Below are 27,564 nucleotides of genomic sequence, written 5' to 3'. Positions count from 1 at the left end.
CGCCTTCAGGTGGCTCCAGACGTCACTTGGCACTGAGGTTCGACCACGCACCTGCTCCTCACGGTGATACACAGCGATGAGGGTAAAGGGTACCGTGTACAGGGTGCTGGACATCACGCCAAATAAGGTGCACATGGCCAGAGTGGAGTAGACATTCGGGAAGAGCCCGATGAATCCTGTGCCCAGGCCAAACAGCAAATACCCCATAAAGTAAAGACCCTTTAATCCGATGCAGGGAACCAAAATTTTCTGAAAGTCTGTGGGGAGAAGAGAGGGAGAAATTATAGCTGGCAGTGCCTCACAACATCTCATAATTTCAGACAACCTTTGCTTTTGAAGATTCACTTTCATTTTTTTAAATCTTTCCTTTGATATTGAGTCAGGAATAAAAGAACCCCCTTATCTATGCTTGAACACAGCTGGGTTTGGGAATCAGCTTTGAATCCTTTGCCTAAAGGAGAGCTGGAGATTGCCTTCCTGGGTTGATTTTCTTTTCTGCAGGGAAGGACCAGGGACTGTGTAGTGGGCAGCTGTATATAGCAACAAGACGCAGAAAAGATGATTGAAAAGCCCACCTTTGTTTTGGGACCCTGGGGCTGCAGGACATGCAAGAAAAGTGCAGTTCTTTCTAATTCACAGGGATCTATCCCAGCAGGACCAAAATGGCAATCCAGGTCTATCTTGACCCACAGTCAGGTTGGAGGAAATGAACATAACCAGAGTTTATGGAATAAGCTGAGTCATTCAGTTTTTCCACCCCACCCAAATGCTGTCTCCACAACCTGAGAAGCAGGTAAAGAAGGTACTTCACCTGCAGACACTGGCCCTGACATACCAGCCCTTCCCAGTCGGGTCAGGGGACCCTGCTGTGCCAGGCACCTCCCCATCGCTGGCACCCTCATACTCTGGACAAGCTCTATAACTTCTCCAAAACCTCAACTTCTTGATCAGAAAAATGGAATTAGTAAAATCCTTGCTGGCGGTTGTTACTAGGATCAAATGAAGTAAAATAGCTGTGAAATCCCCCAGCCGAATGCCAAGCACAAGGAAGACATCAAGTTAACACTGGCTATCATAATTCCAAAAACACAGACTTTGCTGAATATGGTTGACTTTCCACTGGGGTCTCCTCAAAGCAGGTAAACTTGGCTTGCTCATAAAAGACTCATGGTAGAGCTCATTCTTTAAAACTGAAAATTTTGCTTTGAAATATTTTCCTATGTTTTTCACCACAGTAGGGACAATCCCTAAGAATGTTTTATCTTCCTTTTTTAATCATTTATTTTAATCCACAGTTTTATCTTTCCTCTGCCCCATGCTGCTAGATGTATCCAAGAGATAGATAAATGATAGAAACTAGAAATGTGCCTACTCAAGAGTGAAATTTCCCATATCTTTTCAAATAATTATTGGATTTACACTGCATAGACAAGAAACCTCATCTGTATTCCATTTGTATTATTGTTATATCAATTATGCATTAAATATGTGAAGAGAAAGTCGCTCAGTAATGTCTGACTCTTTGCGACCCCATGGACTATACAGTCCATGGAATTCTCCAGGCCAGAATACTAGAGTGGGTAGCCTTTCCCTTCTCCAGGGGATCTTCCCAATCCAGGAATCAAACCCAGGTCTCCCTCATTGCAGGTGGATTCTTTACCAGCTGAGCCACAACAGATGCCCAAGAATACTTGAGTGGTAGGCCATCCCTTCTCCAGGGGATCTTCCCGACCAAGGAATTGAACCAGGGTCTCCTGCATTGCAGGTGAATTAAATTTGTATCTATTATGTATTACATTGGCATCAATTTGGAATTCTGAAAATGTTAAAGGAACAACATTTCTTCCTCTATTAAATTCATGCCATGCTTGGAGGGGTGTTGTCAAGGCTGAGAATAAAAGCAGTATAAATCTAGTTTGCTTAATCATTGTGCAGAAAATGGAATATAAGTTGTCTCAGTACCTGAAAGATACCATCAATATTCATTAGATAAATGCTCTCACCAAGTAGATGGGCCAACCAGGAAGAAGGCAAAAGGTGATAAAAAGATGTTTGGAAATATAACTAACTTCACTATAAAGCCTGAAAATCTGGCAAAGAATGCTTTATTTATGGAGCGAAATTAATAACTGTCAGCCAAGTTGACTTGCCCTATGCTGTTTCTGATACTAAATAACATCATGCCTCTCCTTAGGGTTGGAGAGAAATGACTGATTTAGGCCCCAGCTTTGAATAGTAGTCTATGCTATGAACAACTGGCTATATCTCAGTACTCAGTGTGGCTATACTCATCGATCTAAGTGTACCTGCTGTGTAAAAGGAGCTTGAAAACAGTCTTTTATCACCATCCCCCATCTCTTACCTCAGCGGCCAGAGTGCCCTACCAAAGTCCCTCTGGACAGACATTCTGTGTCGTCAACCTGGTGTTATGTGATGAGTCCAAAATCCAGGGTTATCTAGTGTACTCTGGAATTGCAGCAAGTGACTGATTCTGCCCAGAGTGGGTTGGAGTGCAGAGGGAAAGACTTGAGAGATGGCACAAACAGGGGCATACTGGAGTTGGGTCTGGCTGGGTAGGGAGGGAGAAACAGCAGCTCAGGCAGAAGAAATCAAATATAAACACACAGACATGAGACCGGCTGGGAAGCGGGTCATTGGGAGAGTTCCTGCTTGGGAGTGACTGAGGTCCAAGGATGAGCCAGGCCAGGCTCTGAGTCCTGGATCACCAAGGTCAGGACCTCCACTCTATCTTGTGGGAGCCCCTGAAGATCTTTAGGCAGCGCTGGTTGGTTTTTTATAAAGAACATTCTAGTTCTAACTCACCATCTTAGGAATATCATAGGTTTATACATTAATACAACTTTCAAAACCTATGAAAATAGGAGGGATTCTTGTATAGAGAGATTTTAAGTAGAACGGTCCTAAAAAATAACATGCTCTTGAATTTTCAAAAGCCATGAAATTCATGTAGGAACTCAACCTAGATAATGGAAGGTCCCTGGGAGGGATTCTTTGAGGAAAACAAGTTAAAATTGACATAAAATTAAAAGGCTAACAACTTTTAGAAAAATATTTTCCTCTTCAAAGAATAAGCATGGTAGTAAATAGTTGCCCTACATCTTGAAAGCACAAAGTGAGATGGATAAGTTATTAAATCCTTTCAGTCTAATGCTCCCTGATTCTAGGTATTTGGAATTGTCCTCCTGCAAGTTTTTTCTTCTTCTTCTTCTTAATCTGTACCCTTCGGAGCCAAGGATCAAACCTGCGTCTCTTACTTTTCCAGCACGCGCAGGTGAGTTCGTTACCGTTAGCGCCATCTGGGAAGCCCAAGGCGGGCAGAGGGCTTCCCTGGTGACTCAGTGGTAAAGAACCTGCCTGACAAGGCAGGAGATGCAGGTTCAATCCCTGGGTTGGGAAGATCCCCCGGAGAAGGAAATGGCAACCCACTCCAGTTTTCTTGGCCTGGGAAATCCCACGGGCAGAGGAACCTGGATGCAGTCCAAGGAGTTGTAGAGTCAGACATGGCTCAGCAACAAGGGGAAAAAAGGGTTTTGCTAAGGAAATGTAAGCTTCAAGCCACCACTATTTGGTTACCATAAATTTTAAAAATAATGAATTCTATGGTTTTATGATTATGGGGTTCATGGATAGGCTTATATTAGGTCCCCTTTCCCCAGTTGTGCTATACTTTAAAGAGATTTTCTTGATCTCAAAACGGGTTTTCAGCTGTGTTTTAGCTGGGCAAAGGGCTAAATGCCAGGCTAGGGGACAATGTGTACATTCACTTTCCTCCCCAACAAGAAGCACACTTCAGTGCATGATGCCCCTGGGAATGGTACCACGGACTGTCCTCCATTGCCTCCCCTGCTTCTACCTGGGCCATAACCCTGCTGTCCCCTGGGGCTGTCCAAAGCCTGGACCTCTGCCCTGCGGATCAGCTATTTTTCCCACAATATGGAAGAAGCTTCCAAATTTCCACTCCAAATGAGGGACCTGCATACATTTTAAAGGCCTGAGTTTTCATTTAACTCAATGTGTACAGCACTTGGAGATTTCCATACAAATTAGCTAGCACAAAATGAGCCTGTGTGATGCCCTAAAATTAGAGGACATCCATTTGGACATAGTTAAATCCAATCCCAGAAATACCTTGAATACACTGTCCCCATAGATAAATTTAGCCAAGGTTGGAGGTGGGGGGTGAAGTTAATAGATCCCATGGAAAGCTGATGCCTGAGAAGAAAAGCTGTCCTTCTCAATCTAGAACAGGGCTCCTATAACATACCACCCTACTGATCGGAGCTAAAGTTATTTTATATGTTACTTTTGTCACTTATCATATTAACCATCCCTCCTATTTTCTGTCTAGATTGATAAGTGTATCTATGAAACCCCATGGTGATCTCACTGCAGCAGAACCCAGACCTGCTGTTAATCAATCATCTTGGCTGTGACGATCCCGCATGCATCCAATATTTTACCATGTTGTTTCCAAGGTTTCCTCTTATTTCCCAAAGTATCTTGATCAGGAGCCCCCTGATTCCAAGTACAAAGTAATTGCTGTGGAGAATGGTACCCAGGATTCACCGGGAAAAGGCTACTTGATGTGGTCTCTTCTAAGGGAAAAGGTTTTTCCTGATCTCCATATATTTACCAAAAATCTAATCCAAGATTCTGCTAGACCAGAACCCTTAGAAGACACCCTCAAGAGGAGAAGGCTTACTTACAAGAATAAAGTGAGGAGAACATAGAGTTGATGCACAAGCCCCAGCATCCAACCTCAACCCCTCTTTGGTAGATGAGGAACTCTGTGGAGTTGTGGGCACCGTAGGGATCCCCGTGGTACACGATCTGCAAGAAAGATTTGGGGCCGCTGAGTTCCCAGTGCGGGTTGGTAAGGACCCCTTCTCATGTGCTCTGTGTCTCTTCCCCTTGCTGGGGGCACAGACCTCACTCCCCCATGACTGTGGCACCCTTTCATCCTTTCACACCTCCACTCAAGGACCCTCAGGAGGACTTAATGCCTACTGCCTCCAATCTAAACAACATCCTTCAAATGTTGAGCATCCCTTCTCCTGTCTAACATCTGGCTCCACCTGACTTAGGCAACCCTGTCACCTCTATGCTGATACAGCCAACAGGCTTCAGACTCATCTCCACACATGCCAGTCGTATCTCCAACTGGAATGTTTCCTCCCCGTCCCCTCCCTCTCCAATTCCTACTCACCCTTCAAGACCCAAATCACACTGCCCCTCCTTTATTAAGGCTGCTGTGACCACTACAGCTCACCTCAAATTTTCCTTATTTGTTGTATTTGATCGAACACTGGTCCCATAGTGTCCTCTAACTGTGCAGGGTATAGACACTTCCCTCTGGAACTTGTCTATAAGCCAGCTCCCTGAAAGTACTCTCTCTTCCGCTCTTACTGTGCCCATCCTAGAGGGGCTCAAAAGCTCCACAGGTGCTGATGGAGTGATTAATGTGTGAGACAAAGAGCACGTGCAGACATGTCTGTTACCTGGCCCATGAAGTCTGTGAAGAAGAGCATGTTGGACAGGAAGGCAGTCCATCCAATGAGGTGGCTGATGCAAAGACAGCGGTAATGAGGGGGCATGCTCCTCAGTGCCCTCAACAGTGACCTCAAGGTCATTGTCCTCTGAGTCTGGAATAAAGCACCAAACAGGTGTGACATTCAGTGTAGAAAGTCAGTGTAGCCCACTGTGGGAGCCAGCACACAGCCATGTTACATATCTGTTAGTAGCCTATCACACAAGGTCACACCATCTGGGCACAGCACCATGGTTTCCATGGAGTGTTCTCATAGGAGGTGTTTCTTATGTATATGCAGATACTTCACAGTTTCAGGCCAATATCAGGGCTTTGAGGACATAAGGGCGAAGGGACTAGAAATAGACTTGCTTTGAGCTAAGATGTAAGAGCCACCCATCAAATTTCCTATCTTTGAATGACAGAACCACTGTATCAGGATGAAGCTCATGGATTTAAGTGAGCCCCTAGATGGTTATAATTCTTAGATCTCTTGATTCTTAAAATCTGGTCATCCAAATTCCAATATGGCCTCTATACTCTCTGTCTTCATGATTCTGTTCTATTCCATGGCAAAAAGATTCTGCAGAAGTAACTAAGGTTACTAATCAGTTGGCTTCAAGTTAATGAACAGGGAGATTATCTGGGTGACCCTAATGAAATCACATCAACCGTTTAAAAAGCACAGATTTTTCTCTGGCTAGGAGCAGAAGGGGAAGCCAGCAAGTCTCAAAGCACAAGAATTGCTGGGGTTTGAAGGTGAAGTGGGCCACAGGGAAGAACTTGAGTGTGACCTCCAGGAAATGACTGACCCCTGGCCATCAGTTAGCAAGAAAACAAGGACCTCGACAACCACAAGAAGCTGGATTCTACCTGCATGAGCTCAAAGCTGATTCTTCCCCATTCAAACCTCTGGATGAGAAGGCAGCTACACCAACACCTTGATTTCAGCCTTGTGAGACCCTGAGCAGAGCACTTGACTGAGCCCACCCAGACTTCTGACCTACAGAAGTCTGAGATTATAAATGGGTGTGGCTTTAAGCTGCTAAACCCATGGTGGTTTGTTATGCTGCAGTACAAAATTACTACATTGAGCCAATCAGCTCCCTGCTCTGGGTCAGGTACCTCCTCCTGGTTTATTTCTCTGGATCCTGCCATCAGTCAACATGTATACATGAGCCCTAAGGCTAGTCAGAAGTGAGAACACTGTAGAACATATGCATACACACAAAACTAGACACATGTGAAATGAATACATATGCCCCCTGCCAATTCTTTAACCTAGACTTAAATTATGTTAAAACCAGAGGCTATAATTTATTGGTGTCAGTAGCTTTGAGAGAATGAAAAAAATTGAACTATTGACACAACTGTTTGGAAGTAAAAGAAACAGCCTGTAATACCTTGTCATATGAGAGAAGAAAAATATCTCGGGAATATTAAGAAATCAGCTGCCCTGAGACACTGAGATGGTAAACATTAACCATGGCAGGGTGATGGGTCTTTCTTTCTGTCTGATTTCTATTTGTTCTGAATCTTGACATAATAAAATTGGATCTTAGCTAGTTTATTCACAAGATAGTCTCCCAAGATTTTTCCATTTTAACTATAAGAGAAAATTGTTTTAGAACTCTTAATCTTCCATGAGAATGCTTTTTACTTCTTTGATGCAGAAAATTATATTCACTCATTGCAGGGTTGTTGTACAAGTTGATTTTTTATTTCACGGATTTTATAGTATTTAACCTAATGACCATGACTCCACTGACTTTTTATATTTACTCAGTATTAAAAAAAAAAATACATAGACATTACTATGGAGTAAGGAAAAAAATATTTTCTGCATGTAGAACATGGTATCTGTCTAAATAAATGGTGACCATAGCAGAAATCCAATGTAGAACTGTTACTTTTTCCCTTGACTACAGGAAGAAACAATTAACGGTATAGACTGAGGAATAACAGCCTGATTTTCATATCTCAGGCCAAGCGATTCATCTATAATTTCTTTCCCTTCTTTCCAAAAATTCAAAAATTTAAAAAGTGAATCTGACCAGCAAGTATTCAGCTTCATTTCAAATATTAATTTATGCTTTGGCCTTCTATATAATTTCAGCCTGCTTTCATTGTTAACCTAATTTTTTCCTTTCTCCCCCAAATAAATAAAAGCTTCAAAATTATGCCTTTCTGTAAAAGCTGTGAATATAAATATTCAGTCTTTCTGGATATTTTAACTCAGAATGAAAATTCAGCTAGCATCTTACTCACTGACTCATCAGTTCCCTTAGTAAAGCCCTTGCAATGATTTTGAGCTGTTGGGAGTTGTTTTACTGCATGCAGTTGTCAACCGGAGATTGGGTAATGATGGATTTATAAATGAAAAATGAACAGAGCCATGAGGGGGAGACAGAACCACACAAAAGTACCCTCAGAAGGAGACTAAATGTTGAAGGGAGCAACTAATGGTGGGGAAGAAATACAGATGTATTTTTATGGTATCCAATTTGAACAATGAAATAATTCAGGCCTCTTGGCATTAAAAAAAAAAAAATCCCAGTTCTCAAATTGCACAGCCACCTTCATTTTGGAAAGTAGTGACTTTGACAAACAAGAATAGGTAGGACCTGACTCTGTGGAGATGCCCACTGCTTAGCTGGAAGCTCCCCAGATGCACTATTGGAATAGCAGTCGGGGGCTTGACTTTGAGCCTACGATATATTATTCTTTTTTTTTTCCTATGTAGTTTTTCTTTTATTTTTTTGTCACATAATAGAAGCATGCAGAGCCTACAGTGTTGTGCCTGTGGCATATGCTGATACAAGATAAGTGTATTTGATGCCTTTCTTCTCCTAACCGTGTAGAGGGTTTCATGCCTTTCAAAAGACTTCCACACACTTGATTCATTCAGTCATTACAACAGCCTCGGGGCAGACTGAGACAGCCTCTGTTGGGTGACTCTTTGAGGGCCAATCTATGCAAAGAGGGCAAAGAGGCAGGCATAGTCTATTGTATCTACTTATCTTAATTAAACTGTCTGGTTTTATTCCTTTATCCCTGAGATTATTTTTGCTTTATTTTCAAAGTAATACTTGTCTATTACAGAAATGTTGAATTCACTGTAGGGTTTAGAAAGGAAAATGAAGACCACCTGTTAGCCCACCACACAAAGACAATAATTTCAATGAGCATTTTGGGTGTATATCCTTTCTGGTTTTTCCTCTGTGTCTGCGTAGCTTTTCCCACAATCTCCACTGTGGAAAATTCTTCGTGGTTAAACACTTGGTTCTGCAAATGACCTCTGACATCCTTGGCTTCTCCATGACTGAATAAAGAGCATCGTTGACTAATGGTGAGGTGATCTAGTCACAGCACATGTCCTAGAACTGCCCTCTGAACCTGCAACAGTGTGACCACCTCCAGGGCTTCCCCTTCTTCCTGAAGCCTACCAGGGCATCTACCATCCAAACGGGTCACCGTATATGCCATTGATCTGTTTAAATATATGAACATCACCCATAATTACATATTCTTTGTGGGCAGAGAATATATGTGTTTTTTCATTGCAACCCATTGGCCACTGTTTCCTTTAATTCCACCTTAAAATGCTTTGTCACTCAGGGCATGATAAGGATGCTGTCTTTTTGGAATTTCATGGTTAAACAGTTGTTCATCTGTAAATATCCTTTATGGAAAAATTTCAATCCTCTCTTCTCTCAGGGAATGGGAAAAAACATTCATTTTGTATATATATGTGTGTTCTATCTGATATATTATGTCTTAAATAAAGCTTCAAAAACACACACATCTAATGATCAAATGGCTTCCATTGTGTAGCTATTCCATGAATCCCATGCTGCTGCCTTGCAGAATCACACAGCAAGGGGGCTCCATCCTACCTGATACCAGCAGGGAGTATAAATGTTTTCCCACAGACAGTCTGGAGCCCCAAGGTCTCAGCAGGTCTCTGGAGATCTAGATTCTCCTATTTTCTCTATTCACTGTATGATCAAAATAAAATGAAGGCTCCATCCCAATAGCCTCTTAGTTCCTCCAGTTCCCAACTGGGGATGCTGTTATTTGGAATAACAAATTTATAATCCTAATCTAGCCTGAGGATGGACAATTCCAGCCTTCTCTTATGGCCTAACATTTTACAGCCAGCTTCGTCTTCCCTGATTTGAGGGTCTGCAAAGAGTCAGAGGCAGAAGGACAAGAGGGAAATGCACACATTTTTCTATTAGGTGTAAAGTTTTAATCCCAAGGGATAATAGCTACTGGGCATTTGCAGATTCAGTTGGTAGATTCACAGAATTTCAATTTGAGTATAACAAAACTCTATACATCAAATAATCAAGCAAAACAAAGACAAGGATTAATGTTAAAAGCATGAACACAAGGAAAGAACAAGACTGTTTTTCCTAAGTAAATAAAAAAGAATTGCATCTTTACCTGTTCAGCAGGATTTTTGGTTTTTCCTCCCTGCAGCACCAACTCTTGGTTTACATAACCATTTTTCACTTTCTCAATAGACCCATATTCGTACATTTTGTCTGATGACAAGGCAAGGTCCTGGGGGGCTTGCTGTGAGGGAATGTCCTTTGCGACATCTGTAAGCGGGGCTTCAGGAATACTGCACAGATGGATAATGAAACACAAGGTGAGCACCAGCGAGGAGAAGAAGAACATGACCTGGAATTCCGTGCCCAGCAGCCTTCCCAGTTCCAGGTGGGCCCAGTCAATGGCACCCAAAAGGTAACCGAGAGCACCTCCCAAACCTGCAAAGAAAGAAGGAGCTGTATTAGCATTAATTAGAACTGTCTTCTCTCTCATCATGTGCAGGCCCTCTACTTCAGTGGGAAAGTTCCCTGAGGACAGCAGAGGTGGCCTGGTTATAACTGGAGAAGTAACACAGGGAGAGGCTAAGACACCTGGGCTGGATGTGCAGGTTCAAGGCCTGGCTCTAGTATACACTTGCTGTGAACTTGAACTTCTTCATTCATGATATGGGGATGATGATTAAAAAAATAATAATAATATGCTAGACACATAGTAAGCACTTAGTAAATATTGCCACCATCTGAAGTCCCATGATTTTCTAAACTGTACTCTCAACATGGCTTAAGAACTAAAACTCCTAAGAGCCCTAGTTTCTGATTTCAATAAAATATAATTATTGCATTGTCACTGATCCATGAATAAGTTTCTTAGGGTGACACAAGTTTGCAAAGATCAAACAGCCTAGGAATCTTTCTTCTTTCCCCTATGACAAGCTAAAGGTGTGACTTGAGGGGATAAGTTAGGAGTTTAGGATTAACAGATACACACTACTACATATAAAAGAGATTAACAACAAGGACCTACTATATAGCACAGGGAACTACGTTCAATATCTTGTAACAACCTATAATGAAAAAGAACCTGAAAAAGCACTTGTATAACTGAACCACTTTGCTGTATACCTGAAACATTGTAAATCAACTATACTTCAATAAAATAAAATAGAAAACAAAAGCTAAAGGTACTTGGTACCAGTTAATAGCCACAGAAAAAAATAAAAGCAAAAATTTAAATATGAATTTTAAAATATTTATTTGTTTATTTGGCTGTGCTGTGTCTTAGTTTCAGCACCTGGGATCTTCAGTCCTCACTGTGGCATGGGGGTTCTTTAATTGCAGCATTTGAACTCTTTAGCTCTGGCATGTGGGATCTCGTTCCATCATCCAGGTCCCCTGCATTGGGAGGATGGAGTCTCAGCCACTGTGAAGTGAAGTCGCTCAGTCGTGTCAGACTCTTCGTGAGCCCATGGACTGTAGCCTACCGGGCTCCTCTGTCCATGGGATTTTCCAGGCAAGAGTACTAGAGTGGGTTTCCATTTCCTTCTCCAGAGGATCTTCCCAACCCAGGGCTCGAACCCGGGTCTCCCGCACTGTAGGCAGACGCTTTACTGTCTGAGAGCCACAAGCCACTGCACCACCAGGTAAATCCCTAAATATGAATTTTTAAAAATCTTGTAATCCTGTCCCAGGATCCTGACCTGAAGTCTTTCTGGTGCTTGCCTTACCTGCTTACACTTAAAGACAGTGTGATTTGAGGGACATTGAGGAGGGATTTCTCAAAAATGATCCTGCCCTTACAGCACAACATTGGAAATTCTGCCATTAGTGATTCATTCTTCAGGGTTCCTGTTTTAAAAAGCAAGTGTTCCTGGTACAGACAAGCTATTGCAGGTCTCAGTACTGAAGCAGTAAGTGCTTTTCAGATGGTCTGCCTGGCCGTCGGCACCAGTGACATCTGAGAGTGTTGGGCCACAGTGGCAGCATAGCATGGGGTAGGAGGATGTCCAGGGGAGCAAGCAGATGGATGCCAAACACATCTACCTACAACAAAGCGCAGGGCTGATCCTCCTGCGAATACCTTTAAACATCAACCTTCCATCCTGTCTTACCAAAGGGAAATATCTATCTACCTAGTCAGATCAGCTTTGTGTTTGTTTTTCTTTTTCTTGTGTTAGTGAAGTCTCCATTTTATCTCCCAGGTAAAGACAACATGGGACTTGTCTCCTGGGACTTGCCTGGTGGTCCAGTGGCTAAGACTCCACTCTCCCAGTGTAGGGAGCTTGGGTCCGATCCCTGGTCAGGGAACTACAACCCAAACGCCACGACTAAGAGTTTGCATGTTGCAGCTAAAAGATCCCACATGCTGCAAAGAAGATCGAAGATCCTTCAAGCCGCAACTAAAACCTGGTGGAGACAAATAAATAAATGAAATGTTAAAAAAAAAAAACTAAAAAAGACAATATTCTCACAAATCAGAGAATTAAGGAATAAAACAGAGCTTAAAGAAGTCTTTCTCAAACCCTGAACATTTAAACTTACCTAAACCCTGATCCCAGGAACACAAATCTGAATGCCAGGTAATATGAATCCTAATTTATCCAGAATGTTGGAAGAATGGATGATTCTAGTCACCTCACATTCTGTCTAACTGCAATTTACCCAGTATTTACAGATGAACAAATGTTTAACCACTGAATTTCAAGCACATCATTGTCATGCCCTGAGTGACAAAGCATTTTAAGGCAGAATTATGGGGAACAGTGGCCAATGGGTTACAATGAGAAAAAAAAAAAAAACATATGTTCTCTGCTAGCAAGGAATATGTAGTCTAGTTATGGGTGAGGTGCATGTGTTGAAATAGATAAATGGTACATAGAGTGACCTGTTTGGATGGTAGGCACCCTGGTGGGCTCCAGGAAGAAAGGGAAGCCTTGGAGATGGTCACATTGCTGCTGGTTCACGGGGCAATCCTGGGACATGTGATGCAATGGGTCACCGTTAGACAGTGATGCTCTTTATTCAACCATGGAGATGCCGAGGACATCAGAGGCCATGTGCTGAGCCAAGCCGTCAACCAAACAAAAGGTAGTAAAAGCCTAGCTCTATTGGAGGGTCTGTCTAGACCAGGGTTTCTCAGTCTCAGCACGACTGACATTTTGGGGCTGGATAAGTCTTTGTTGGAGGCTGTTCTGTGCCTTGTAGGATGTTTTGCAACATGTCTGGCCTCTTCCATGCGATGCCAGTACAACCTCTCCACTAGTCAACAGCCACAAATGTCTCCTGACATTGTCTAATGTCCCCCAGGGGGACAAACGGGCACCAACTGAGAACCCTTGATCTTAATTGACCCTATGCAAAACTTATACATCTTTTTCTCAAAACTACCATTTGTGACTAGATCAGTGGTTGTTATACTGCCATTAAGGTCTCCTATCGTGTATGCCTCTTTTCTTCAAATTTACTGTTCCACTGAGCAGAGGAAATACAGAGCAGAAGACCCCTGTCCATTTGAAAGAACTGCTGTGTGAAATAAACCTTCCACTGTGCAAATAGAATGTTGGTTTTATTTTATGAATATAAATATATGGATATAATCATAATGGTGGATTATATTAGATATTGACTTGAACACGTGAGTGCTACAATTGGAGGGTTTCCTAGTCTAGTTTTGTGTCTACCCATGTCATGTACTTCAATAAATATTCGAGTATTAAATTTATGTAGAAAACCTCTACTAGCTTCTGGGGATATAAACAGAAATAAGACACAACACCCCCATCCCCTCCTCCCCAGAAGATAGTTCCAAGGAGAAGAAGCAGATAAACAAACAGCTATTTAAAAAAATAAAAACTGTAACAAATAATGCTAGAACTGTGAGCTAGACATTCAAACAGAATAGAGGAGCTTTGATGAGTTTATTATTGCTAATTATTATAGAATTCTTAATTAGCAACGAAGCTCCTAAGAGTTCACTAAATCAAGGAATCCACAGATTTTAGAGGTGGAAGGATGTTTGCAGCTGGTCTAGTTGAATTAGATAAGAGAACTGCAGGCTACGGTGGCTGACAGGAGACCACATGGAAGGGGGGATTGATAATTATGCTGATTCCAGTTCCCACCTGTGCGTTTTCTAACCATGTGACCTTGGGTACTTCTCTGAAAGTGGGCGTAGCGATGCCTCCTTATATGGGTCTCGTGAGGGTTAACCTGAAAATACATGTAAAGCAACAACACAGATAGCAGCAGAAGGAAGGAAGCAGGAAGTGCTGTCTCTCAGTCGTGTCCGACTCTTTGCGACCCGGTGGGCTGTAGCTCACCAGGCTCCTCTGTCCATGGGATTCTCCAGACAAGAATACTGGAGTGGGTAGCCATGCCCTTCTCCAGGGGATCTTCCTGACCCAGGGATCGAACCCAGGTCTCCCACATTGCAGGTCGATTCTTTACCATCGGAGCCACCAGGAAACCAGGTTTCAAACTGAGTGTGCTAATGACTTCCTCAGTTCAGTTCAGTTCAGTTGCTCAGTCGTGTCCTACTCTTTGCGACCCCATGAATTGCAGCACGCCAGGCCTCCCTCTCCATCACCAACTCCTGGAGTTCACTCAGACTCACGTCCATCGAGTCAGTGATGCCATCCAGCCATCTCATCCCCTGTCATCCCCTTCTCCTCCTGCCCCCAATCCCTCCCAGCATCAGAGTCTTTTCTAATGAGTCAACTCTTCGCATGAGGTGGCCAAAGTACTGGAGTTTCAGCTTTAGCATCATTCCTTCCAAAGAAATCCCAGGGCTGATCTCCTTTAGAATGGGCTGGTTGGATCTCCTTGCAGTCCAAGGGATTCTCAAGAGTCTTCTCCAACACCACAGTTCAAAAGCATCAATTCTTTGGCACTCAGCCTTCTTCACAGTCCAACTCTCACATCCATACATGACCACTGGAAAAACCATAGCCTTGACTAGATGGACCTTTGTTGACAAAGTAATATCTCTGCTTTTGAATATGCCATCTAGGTTGGTCATAACTTTCCTTCCAAGGAATAAGCGTGTTTTAATTTCATGGCTGCAATCACCATCTGCAGTGATTTTGGAGCCCAAAAAAATAAAGTCTGACACTGTTTCCACTGTTTCCCCATTTATTTCCCATGAAGTGATGAGACCAGAGCCATGATCTTAGTTTTCTGAATGTTGAGCTTTAAGCCAACTTTTTCACTCTCCTCTTTCACTGACTTCCTACAGAAACCCTAATCCCAAAGCCTCGCCCAGAGGCAGGAGAAGCTGACAGCTGCTTGGAGCTGGCCAAAAGGACTTAGTCAATCTAGGTCCAGTGACTAGAATCTGGGGATCACTCTGAGGACTAAGACTTGGGCTTACCACTGCCCTAGTGTGGCCTATGGCAAGTGTTGTGGAAAAAATAAGTATCTCAAATCTGGAAAGAGCAAAAACTATTTAAGAGGGCCTTGTTTCTTAAAAATCTCATTATAAAGCAGGGCTTCTTTTTGCTTTTAAGCAGGGCTTCTTAAACGTTAATGTGCCCATGAATCACACGATGCCTTGTTACAATACAGGTCGTCTTAGTCTCTTCCAGCTGCTATAAAAAATATACCATAAACTTTGTGACTTATAAATATCAGACACTTACTTCTTACAGTTCTGGAGGCTGGGGAGTCCAAGATCAAGGTGCCAGCAGATGTGGTCTGGTGAGGACCTACTTCCTCACTGATAGCCATCTTCTAACTGTAACCGCACTTGGCATAAGTGGCAAAGGAACTGGTTTGGGTGACTTTTCTAAGAGCACTAACTCTGTTCATGAGCCTTCATGACCTAATCATCTTCTAAAGGCTCCATCTTCTAACAGCATCACATGCAGTTCAGTTCAGTTTAGTCACTCAGTCATGTCTGACTCTTTGCGATCCCATGAAGCGCAGCAAGCCAGGCCTCCCTGTCCAACACCAACTCCTGGAGTCCACTCAAACTCATGTCCATTGAGTCAGTGATACCATCCAACCATCTCATCCTCTATCATCCCGTTCTCTTCCCACCCTTAATCTTTCCCAGCATCAGGGTCTTTTCAAATGAGTCAGCTCTTTGCATCAGGTGGCCAAAGTATTGGAGTTTCAGCTGCAACATCAGTCCCTCCAATGAACACCCAGGACTGATCTCCTTTAGGATGGACTGGTTGGATCTCCTTGCAGTCCAAAGGACTCTCAAGAGTCTTCTCCAACACCACAGTTCAAAAGCATCGATTCTTCTATGCCCAGCTTTCTTTATAGTCCATCTCTCACATTCATGCGTAACTACTGGAAAAACCATAGCCTTGACTAGACAGACCTTGGTTGACAAAGTAATGTATCTCCTTTTTAATATGCTGTCTAGGTTGATCATAACTTTCCTTCCATGGAGTAAGCGTGTTTTAATTTCATGGCTGCAGTCACCATCTGCAGTGATTTTGGAGCCCAAAAAAATAAAGTCTGACACTGTTTCCACTGTTTCCCCATCTATTTCCCATGAAGTGATGGGACCAGATACCATGATGTTAGTTTTCTGAATGTTGAGCTTTAAGCCAACTTTTTAGCTCTCCTCATTCACTTTCATTAAGAGGCTCTTTAGTTCCTCTTCACTTTCTGCCATCAGGGTGGTGTCATCTGCATATCTGAGGTTATTGATATTCCTCCTGGCAATCTTGATTCCAGCCTGTGCTTCATCCAGCCCAGTGTTTCTCATGATGTACTCTGCATATAAGTTAGATAAGCAGGATGACAATATACAGACTTGATGTATTCCTTTTCCTATTTGGAACCAGCTTTATTGATTATGCCAAAGCCTTTGACTGTGTGGATCACAATAAACTGGAAAATTCTGAAAGAGATGGGAATACCAGACCACCTGACCTGCCTCTTGAGAAACTTATATGCAGGTCAGGAAAGCAACAGTTAGAAGTGGACATGGAACAACAGACTGGTTCCAAATAGGAAAAGGAGTATGTCAAGGCTGTATATTGTCACCCTGCTTATTTAACTTATATGCAGAGTACATCATGAGAAACACTGGACTGGAAGAAGCACAAGCTGGAATCAAGATTCCCGGGAGAAATATCAAGAACCTCAGATATGCAGATGACACCACCCTTATGGCAGAAAGTGAAGAGGAACTAAAAAGCCTCTTGATGAAAGTGAAAGAGGAGAGTGAAAAACCTAGCTTAAAGCTCAACATTCCGAAAACTAAGACCATGGCATCTGGTCCCATCACTTCATGGGAAATAGATGCAGAAACAGTGGAAAGAGTGTCAGACTTTATTTTTTTGGGCTCCAAAATCACTGCAGATGGTGACTGCAGCCATGAAATTAAAACACGCTTATTCCTTGGAAGGAAAGTTATGACCAATCTAGATAGTATATTAAACAGCAGAGACATTTCTTTGCGAACAAAGGTCCCTCTACTCAAGGCTATGGTTTTTCCAGTGGTCATGTATGGATGTGAGAGTTGGACTGTGAAGAAAGCTGAGGGCTGAAGAATTGATGTTTTTGAACTGTGGTGTTGGAGAAGACTCTTGAGAGTCCCTTGGACTGCAAGGAGATCCAACCAGTCCATCCTAAAGGAGATCAGCCCTGGGATTTCTTTGGAAGGAATGATGCTAAAGCTGAAACTCCAGTACTTTGGCCACCTCATGCGAAGAGTTGACTCATTAGAAAAGACTCTGATGCTGGGAGGGATTGGGGGCAGGAGGAGAAGGGGATGACAGGGGATGAGATGGCTGGATGGCATCACTGACTCGATGGACGTGAGTCTGAGTGAACTCCAGGAGTTGGTGATGGAGAGGGAGGCCTGGCGTGCTGCAATTCATGGGGTCGCAAAGAGTCGGACATGACTGAGTGACTGAACTGAACTGTGGTTACATGGCCAGTTCTGTTGCTTCCTGACCTGCATACAGGTTTCTCAAGAGACAGGTTAGGTGGTCTGGTATTCCCATCTCTTTCAGAATTTTCCACACTTTATTGTGATCCACACAGTCAAAGGCTTTGGCATAGTCAATAAAGCAGAAACAGATGTTTTTCTGGAACTCTCTTGCTTTTTCCATGATCCAGCAGATGTTGGCAATTTGATCTCTGGTTCCTCCTTCTTTTCTAAAACCAGCTTGAACATCTGGAAGTTTGTGGTTCATGACCAGCTGAAGCTTGACTTGGAGAATTTTGAGCATTACTTTACTAGCATGTGAGATGAGTGCAATTGTGTGGCAGTTTGAGCATTCTTTGGCATTGCCTTTCTTTGGGATTGGAATGAAAACTGACCTTTTCCAGTCCTGTGGCCACTGCTGAGTTTTCCAAATTTGCTGGCATATTGAGAGCAGCACTACCACAGCATCATCTTTCAGGATTTGAAATAGCTCAACTGGAATTCCATCACTTCCACTAGCTTTGTTCATGGTGATGCTTCCTAAGGCCCATTTGACTTCACATTCCTGGATGTCTAGCTCTAGGTGAGCGATCACACCATCCTGATTATCTGGGTCATGCTGATCTTTTTTGTACAGTTCTTCTGTGTATTCTTGCCCCCTCTCTTAATATCTTCTGCTTCTGTTAGAGTCATACCATTTCTGTCCTTTTTTGAGCCCATCTTTGAATGAAATGTTCCCTTAGTATCTCTAATTTTCTTGAAGAGATCTCTAGTCTTTCCCATTCTATTGTTTTCCTCTATTTCTCTGCACTGATTGCTGAGGAAGGCTTTCTTTTCTCTCTTTGCTACTCTTTGGAACTCTGCATCCAAATGAGTATATCTTTCCTTTTCTCCTTTGCTTTTGGCTTCTCTTCTTTTCACAGCTATTTGTAAGACCTCCTCAGGCAGTCATTTTGCTTTTCTGCATTTCTTTTTCTTGGGGATGGTCTTGTTTCCTGTCTCCTGTACAATGTCATGAACCTCCATCCATAGTTCATCAGGCACTCTGTGTTCAACACCATCACATTAGGCATGGATTTCTGAGGGGGACACAAACATTCAATCTATAGCATGTGAAGTGAAGTGTAGTCGCTCAGTTGTGTCCCACTCTTTGTGACCACATGGACTGTACCCTACCAGGTTCCTCTGTCCATGGGATTTTCCAGGCAAGAATACTGGAGTGGGTTGCCGTTTCCTTCTCCAGGAGATCTTCCCAACACAGGGATTGAACCAAGGTCTCCCAAATTATAGGCAGACACTTTACCGTCTGACCACCAGGGAAGTCTATAACATAATTTCTGATTTTAAAGATGGCAGTAGAACCCAAGGCTCTGCATTCCTTTCAAGCTCCCCAGTGACAATCCACCCCTGTTAGTCCAAATATCACTTTTTGAGCACTCAGGGGATAGAGCAATTTCTAAGCAACCTGCACCACCCTCATCTGATATTCTTGGGAATGAGACTTTGTTGTCACTGAGCAACAAGCTACAACTGATAAAGCACAATGATGTACAATCCTGTAAAAGTAAGGATAATTTGCAGACTTTAATAAGGTTTGTAACCATATTTTCAAAACCTGGTAGGACTATTACAGAGGAGCTACAATTATATTACCTTGTAGAATGTTAATCAGATTTGTATCTAATCTAGCATTTTTTTTTCTTTTGCTAAATACACACACACATACATACACACACATACACACACACACAATTTATCCTGAAAGAACTTGGGGAAACTGTTCTTTGTCTTCCCAATCAGTTCCTCCACTAATCAGTTAAGTAAAACATGCTACACGTATCTTAAAAAATTTTCCAATCCTCTCTTTTCTCAGGCAAGGGGAACAAACAAAACCAGCAAAACTAATTCATTTGTCTCAGCACTACTGTGGCACACAGCTAAAAGTTGTAACAGTATGCCTTGATGAATAGTGGGGCCATGCTGAATGCTAAGTTGCTTTAGTAGTGTCCAACTCCTTGCAACCCTATGGACTGTAGCCCACCAGGCCCCTCCATCCATGGGATTCTCCAGGCAAGAATACTGAAGTGGGATGCCATTTCTACTAGGCAACATCTTAAAACTCTGGATGGAAACATTTATCTATTCACACCTTCAGATCTGATGAGGCCCAGCAGAGGGCTGTAGGAATTTACTGAATGCTTTCCTTTTAACATCTTCCACGTAAACTAAGAATTTTACCTTCAAAATAGTCTCCTAAACAAAGCCTAGTTATCAAAGTTTCAACAAAGGCTAACATCAACATGTAACTCTTGTTTACATCAAGATTACATTTATCTCTACTGCCAACGTCAGCCTTCCTGGGGCTCTTGGAGTCAGTCCCCAGACTATCGGCCAGATGATAAGCTGGAACATCTCAAGGGCATCTGCCACCACATTAGATAACCAGCCTCTGCAGAAAGAAGGGTTGATCTGGCTCTTGTCCTAGCCTGACAGAGCCAGGCTGTGATGTCAAACTCACAGCAGAGCCAACTCCCTGGAATGAATGGCTCAGCAGTGTATTTCATAACTAATGATATAGCTTAAACAATGGCTCCTCCTGGAAGAAGTCCAAGCATATGGAAATATGTATTATTTCTTTCTGTAGTCTGCAAGTATATTAAGTAAAGGGCATCCCTGGTGGCTCAGACGGTAAAGAATCTGCCTGCAATGCGGGAGGCCCAGGTTCAATCCCTGGTCAGGAAGATCCATGGAGAAGGGAATGGCAACCCATTCCGGTATTCTTGCCTAGAGAATTCCATGGACAGAGAAGCCTGGCAGGCTACAATCAATCCACAGTGTCACAGAGAGTCGGATACAACTGGGTGACTAACACAACATGTAATAGGTAAAATGGGAAACTGGGAGAGTTTCAGGACCAAGGGATCTAAAGAGAGTCTGTCTGAGTCAAACTCTGCACCCACCACGCATCTGTAATTGTTTCCCTGCTTCAGCCATGTAGCTAAACAACCTCAACAGCAATGGGGAAAGAGCTCGAGGGGAGAGAGTTATCGGTATGCTGCCAGCTTCAGTGCCTCAGCAAGGGGACAGATGAAAGATCCTGCATTCCTGGAAGGTTCACGGAAGAGTCCTTCTGATTCTTTTCTATGTGTTGAGAAAATAGCATTGAAGGTATGATTAGTTCCTACCTACACCAAACACACACACATACACACAAAATCCCAGAGAGTTAATATAAGTACCAGCTATTAGGAGTGTGTGTGTGTGTGAGTGTATATGAGAGATATTTTTTAAATCAATAGAAATGGATGGAACACCCACTCTCACCAAGAACTGCGCTGGGCACTGCAGACACGGCAATGAACCAGGCAGACATGACTTCCCTTTAGAGACTGAGTATCCAAGACCTGACATTTCTTGAGATTTGCGAGGCAACTCATCTCCTAAGAGATGTGAGAAAATATATTTAAAGTGCTGACCATGGCTTCCGTCCACCCACAACTACCCTGGTATTTCCCTGGGCCCTTCCTTCATGTTCAAGCTGAGCCAGGCTCATTGCTTTTGGGGAGGAACATGAAAGTAGAAAGCAGAGAAACAAGAACGTGTCTCCTTGCTTCTGAGTTTCAGAAGCCCTTAGGCTCCAAAGGCACTGATGGTAGATTGTTGCTGGCCAAAACCTTGGCTCTCTTAGCCCACTGGAGCTGAATAAAAAATATGGAGACCAAGTATGGTGTAAACAGGAAGGTGGCTTTAATTCTCAACCGGCAGAGAGGGAAAGACAATAGGCCCATGCCTCAAGAACATTGCTCCCTCTCCATGGCAGTCTAAGGGCTTAGTCAGGAGTCAGGGATGAGGAACAAAGGTGTTAGGATCTTTGCACTGTTTCAAAGACAGTCAGAGTCTGGTGTCAGTAACCCAGTAATTGGGTCTGGCAGTTTGGGGGCTCTGATATGTAACTACAAAGGGAAGGGTGTTATAAGGGTAAAAACTAGATGCAGGATGTATTTAGCATAAAGTCAAAGGTAAAATTGGTGTGAAATGTAGCTCCTGCAGTTAGGGGGCAGAAAAGCAATCTTAAATTATAGACATGCAGAGTTAGGAAGAGTTAGGAATGTTCAGGCCTGCTCACTATTCTCTTTCATCTTCTTCATTGGACTTCCTGGTGGCTCAGACAGTAAAGCATCTGCCTACAATGCAAGAGCCCCGGGTTTGATCCCTAGGTCGGGTAGAAACCCTGAAGAAGGAAATGCAACCCACTCCAGTACTCTTATCTGGAAAATCCCATGGATGGAGTCCATGGGGTTACAAAGAGTTGGACACGACTGAGCGACTTCACTTTCTCAGGAAAGGAAAAGAGGAAAAACTCATTCCTCTATTCTCCTTTTTACTGCAACAGATTCAGTAAAAAAAAAAAAAAAAAAGTGATTTAAGAACAAGGCTTCCCAGGGTAGGCAAAGCATTCACGAAGGGTGACTTGGTGTGTCCCGAAAGCTGTAGTGGTTCTGCTCCTCGATCCTTGGACCTTGCTGGGATGGGAGGATTGGGGGTGGGGAGCAGAACCTCCCAGATGGCTTGGAGAACCCAAGAGCAGAAGGGATCAACACTTTATTTCCTAGGAAGACCCCAGGGGGACATTCAAACTTCAAGGGAGCAAGGGCTCCACAGTGGCTGGAGATAGATGAGCCCTAGTGTCAGGCTCTGTTCTAGGTGCTTGATATTTACAACTCACTCAGTCCTCACAACAACCCGTTGAAGAAGTTACTACTGCTACATCTGACTATTAGCAGTAGTTACGTTCCAGAAAGTTTCCAAAAACCCTGAATTGGTGAATAGTAAACTCCTGCTCTGAGGGTTAAGTTCCTGTGAGCCTCAAGTCTTCGTTTTCATCAGTGGAAAAACACAGAACCTTGTTTTACATGCATTTCTTTTTAAAGATATCTCATTGAATCACCTGTGGCTAACGGCACTGTAACTCACACCGGAACAACACTTGGGACACATATTTTCTCCAGAAGTCACATCACAACATTCTTGCACTTATGTACCCAAAGCAGTGCTTTCAGCACCACATTTGGAGCCACTTTATATACCGAAATAACCAAGAAAAAAGAAAAAAAAATGGCACTAAATATATCACAAAAAGGACATCTGTTTACAGTGTAAGTATCAAAACAAGAAGGCAGAGTGTCACCTTGCTCAACCACAGCTGGGAGCAAGCACACTGGGTGAGTCACATTGGGGTTTTTTTCCTCCTCCACTCTGCAGATGCTTTCAAATGTTGGAGAATGAGCTACAAGTATTGATTTTGGTGGTACCAGTAAGTTTTAGTAAGCAGATGACTTCACAAATATGGAATCCCTGAATAACAAGGCTCAACTAAATTTCCACCTGTCTTTTAGAGACAAGGAAACTAGAGCATGGAGAGTTTGCAGCCCACAGAGCCCACCTCACATCCTCAGGCCTTGGAAGAGCAGGATGCCAATGCGGGTAGTGGGGAGCTGAGAATCCTGGGGGTTCCGAAGGGGTCCTGTGGACAAGGATGAGCGAGAATGCGACTGTGACCAGTTCAGCTGCACAACTGGAAAGTGCGGGACCCAGGACAGCCCAGTAAACGCCAGTGAGAACACATGATGCTGAAACCCAGATCCTTGCTGCCTGAAACTTTTTCACTCTAAGCTCCCAGTTTTTAGATTCAGACTCAGGGAAAAGTGTAGGAGAGTATTCTGAAGGGACTGACACTAAGTTTTCACCATCCTGGGCCAATGGGGCTCAACACAGACACAATTAAATTACATTTGGGTTGGGGTGGTGGTTTAGTCGCTAAGTTGTATCTGACTCTTTGCAAGCCCATGAACTGATGCCTGCCAGGCTCCACTGTCCATGGGATTTCCCAGGCAACAATACTGAAGTGGGTTGCCGTTTCCTTCTCCAGGTGATCTTCCCTACCCAGGGATCAAACCCAGGTCTCCTGCATTGCAGGCAGATTCTTTACCAACTGAGCTATGAGGGAAGCCCTTGTGTTGGGGATTCACTTGCATTTCAGACATAAAGATTGATTCAATATCTTCCACTATCTGTATTCCCAGGTGGTGGTAGTGGTAAAGAACATGCCTGCCTAAGCCGGAGACATAAGAGACCCAGGTTCGATCTGTGGGTTGGGAAGACGCCCTGGAGAAGTGCATGGCAACTCTCTCCAGTATTCTTGCCTGGAAAACCCTATGGACAGAGGAGCCTGGTGGGTTATGGTCCATAGGGCCGAAAAGAGTTGGACAGGACTGAAGTGACTTAGCACACACATCCAGCTGTGTGATCTTGAGTTAGTCACTTACCTCTCAGCAACACAGCTTCCTCACAGGTAAAAGGAGGATGTTAAAATAGAATATTTGTCTCATCAATATTTTTTCAGCATATTTCCAGAACTATTCTAAGCACTAGTGATTTTGGAACAAACAGGAAATATTCCTGTCTTCAGATAGCTTATATGTTAGCTCTAGAGGCAGACAATAAACAATAAACAAATGAATAAATAATATATTATCAAGAAATCATGAATCACTGAGGAGGGGCTATGTGACCAGAGATTGTAACAAAGAGAGGAAGCAAACCAAGCCAGCCAGTTGGTATCTGGGGAAGAGATTTCTGGTAGGCAATTCCCTCGTGGCCCAGATGGTGAAGAATTAACCTGCACTGCAGGAAACCCAGGTTCCATCCCTGGGTTATGAAGATCCCCTGAAGAAGGGAATGGTAACCCACTCCAGTATTCTTGCCAGGAGAATTCCATGGACAGAGGAGCCTGGCAGGCTACGGTCCATGAGGTTGCAAAGAGTCAGACACAGATGAGTGATTAAGCACATACACAAGTATTCAGTAAATGAAAAAATGTCCTCAGGGGCTCCCATCTCTAACCCGTCTTTGAGACTCCTTGAGAGGTAGGGGCTGAATTGGGATTAGAAATGGCAGTTTGTAGACCTTATCTGTTTCACCCAAAGTTATCCATGTCACCCTCAAAGCTGAAATTCCTGTACCCTGGTTTCTGCGCTGGCCACATCCTTTCCTGCCTGAGTGAGGAGACATGAAACTTCACTGGGAGCAGAAACTTCAAAGGAACCTCAGCTAATGAAAGAAATCCACTCATGCAGCAATGAGTCCTGAAGGAGGAGTTAACACAGCCTTTTTCTACTTGTGTACATTTGGTCAAAGGGACTCGTATCTAAACTTCATTTTTAGGGTTCTTTTTTTAGCTCTTAATTATTTCTATTTTGAGTATTTGTTTCACAAGCATTTTTTATGCAAACTTTGAAGTATTAAAGAAACAGAAAAGTCAAAAGAAGCTAAGCCTAACACGTTACCCATTCTTCTTCCAAAGATGCACATGGGGCAAGTTCCTTACCAAGTCATTACAAACAAACACAAGTTTTGCAAGCCTGGTGGGAATGGAGAATCATAGTAAATATATGCATTTGGTGCTGAATCCTGTTAAAGGGTTCCTTGCTCAGGAACCATTGCTTGGGACCATTTGCCAGAATGGTGGCGGTGGTTGGTGATTCAGTTGCTAAGTTGCATCCAATTCTTGCAACCCCATGGACTGTAGCCTGCCAGGCTCTTCTGTCCATGGGATTCTCCAGGCAAGAACACTAGAGTTAGTTGCCATTTTCCTCTCCAGGGGATCCTCCCAACCCAGGGATCAAACCCAGGTCTCCAGCATTGCAGGTAGATTCTTTACTGACTGAGCTATGAGGGAAGCCCCAATATATTGCCAGGATATTAATAACTAACACGGTGGATAGATTCACAACCCTGTGAAGAAACAAAAGTTCAGAAATACTAGGGACTGGGCAGGAGGAGGAGCCAGGATTTGAACTGGGACAACCTTTACTGATCATCAGCCCTCATCCCAGCCTCCTTGGGTGGAACAGAGACCACTGTTCAGGAGAGCAAGGCCTCAGGTTAATTTATCAATAGCAACAGATGCTCAGTTACAAGCATTCTGACTCAAGGAAGGAATTTTCTTTCTTTCTGGTGAGTGAGGGTTCCACAGTCCCAGGCGCACCCAGAGGTAAAGGCATGAGGTGAAGGGATGAGGCTGTGCTGTGCCTAGTCACTCAGTCGTGTCTGACTCTTTGTGACCCCATGGGCTGTAGCCTGCCAGGCTCCTCTGTCCATGGGGATTCTCTAGGCAAGAATACTGGAGTGGGTTGCCATGCTCTCTGCCAGGGGATCTTCCCAACACAGGGATAGAACCCAAGTAATACCCATTGCAGGCAGATTCTTTACTGTCTAAGCTACCAGGGAAGCCCAAGAATACTGGAGTGGGTAGCCTATGCCTTCCCCAGGGGATCTTCCTGATCCAGGAAGTGAACCAGGGTCTCTTGCATTGCAGGTGGATTTTTTACCAACTGAGCTACCAGGGAATCCAGAAGGGATGAGATGGATTCACTAAAACAGCATGGCTATCACATATACCAGGGGTGGAGGGCAGGTAGAGTTACCTTTAACTATAAGACAGAAGGAGTTGGAGGACTAAAATTCCCAGAAGCCAGTAGAGTCTTTTCTTTAAAAAAAAAAAAATTTTTTTCAGAAACATGGTGGAGAACATTTTGGCAGTGAACCTTTTGACACTTATTTGAAAAACATTTGGAATTGCTGGGCCTAGATTTAAATATAACACTTTCCCCTTTGGGCCTCCTCCTTCCCCTGGATTGTGCAACATGCATCTGCATTATATTAACATATTAATCAGACCACAGCCATAGAAGTCACAGGGATACTTCCTTGATGGCAGCAACTTTCTCCTGGCACCAGCAAGGAAACTCCTTAGCAGATAACAGTCCTCTCTCAATCCTTTAAGCGGTCACGATGACCCACTACTCGCCTTGTATGTACAGACCTGGACTACATAAACTGTCAGCACGTCATTAGATGTATAACACTTTGTCTCATATTTAACTGTGCTTTGACCTCTGATGGGAGGAATAGTTCTGGGAGCTCTCTGAGAGACTGTTTCCCAATTTATAATCTTTAGGTTGACTTGAATAAAATTCTCTCTTTCTTAAACTGACTGACTATTAATTAATTAATTTTTTTTTTTGTCAACAGGAGCCACTGCGGATCATTGAACATGAAAGTGTCCCGATCAGAGCTGTCTTTTAGGAATGTGACCCTGGAAGCTGTGTGTTAGCACAATTGGAATAGGAAAAAATTAGAGACTGGAAAATCAGTTAAAGGGTAAGTACGAAAGCTCAGACAAGATACAGTGAAAGCCTGAAATGAGGTCACATGAAAATTGCACATGAAACCACAATACACTAGTATCAAAAGAAAACCTCAAGACATTTTATCAAACTCAACAGAAATACTACCATGTATTAACCCTGGAAAAGTTCCCAAAATTCAGAGCTTAGTCTTTTAATATCAGAAGCAGCAAAGCAAAAGTCATTAGGCCAAGACTAACACTGATATAAGCTGGGAAGGAGTGACCACATTGCCCAAAGTACTTACAGCAACAAAACTCTCAACGTGTCAGGTTCAGAAGCCAAAAAGCCTCCCACAATATCATAATTAGTTTCAGCAGATCCTGATACAGCAGTAGGAATTATGGGATTTAAGTTAGGAGAATGCAGTTTGAATCTCTATTCTGGGACCTTCCAGCTGGTAGACAGTGTTCAGGAGTCCCAGAGAGATGGGCTGGCCTCCCGCTCCTCCAGGCCCCTCTCTGCCGGGGAGCCCCATTCTTCCCAGCATTCATCATTCAAATATCTGCACAAACAACAAATTGTTGACCAAATGGCCTCTGTGGG

The 27,564-nt window shown here is 43.3% G+C and overlaps 1 protein-coding gene across 1 annotated transcript in view; it reads right to left on the bottom strand.

Annotated features, from left to right (window-relative positions):
* SLC45A2 (solute carrier family 45 member 2) overlaps nucleotides 1–27,564 on the bottom strand; it is a 34,221-nt gene that overhangs the window by 2,870 nt on the left and 3,787 nt on the right. Inside the window, exons 3-6 of the mRNA XM_068990524.1 lie at nucleotides 9,998–10,323; nucleotides 5,520–5,663; nucleotides 4,728–4,851; nucleotides 52–257 (exon numbers count right to left, since the gene is read on the bottom strand). Coding sequence (XP_068846625.1) covers nucleotides 52–257; nucleotides 4,728–4,851; nucleotides 5,520–5,663; nucleotides 9,998–10,323 — 800 coding nt within the window. The remainder of the gene's footprint in view (nucleotides 1–51; nucleotides 258–4,727; nucleotides 4,852–5,519; nucleotides 5,664–9,997; nucleotides 10,324–27,564) is intronic.

Source organism: Capricornis sumatraensis, chromosome 18 (assembly GCF_032405125.1).
Source record: "Capricornis sumatraensis isolate serow.1 chromosome 18, serow.2, whole genome shotgun sequence".
In the NCBI taxonomy this organism is placed as follows: domain Eukaryota; kingdom Metazoa; phylum Chordata; class Mammalia; order Artiodactyla; family Bovidae; genus Capricornis; species Capricornis sumatraensis.
This window is presented reverse-complemented; position numbering and strand designations above follow the sequence as displayed.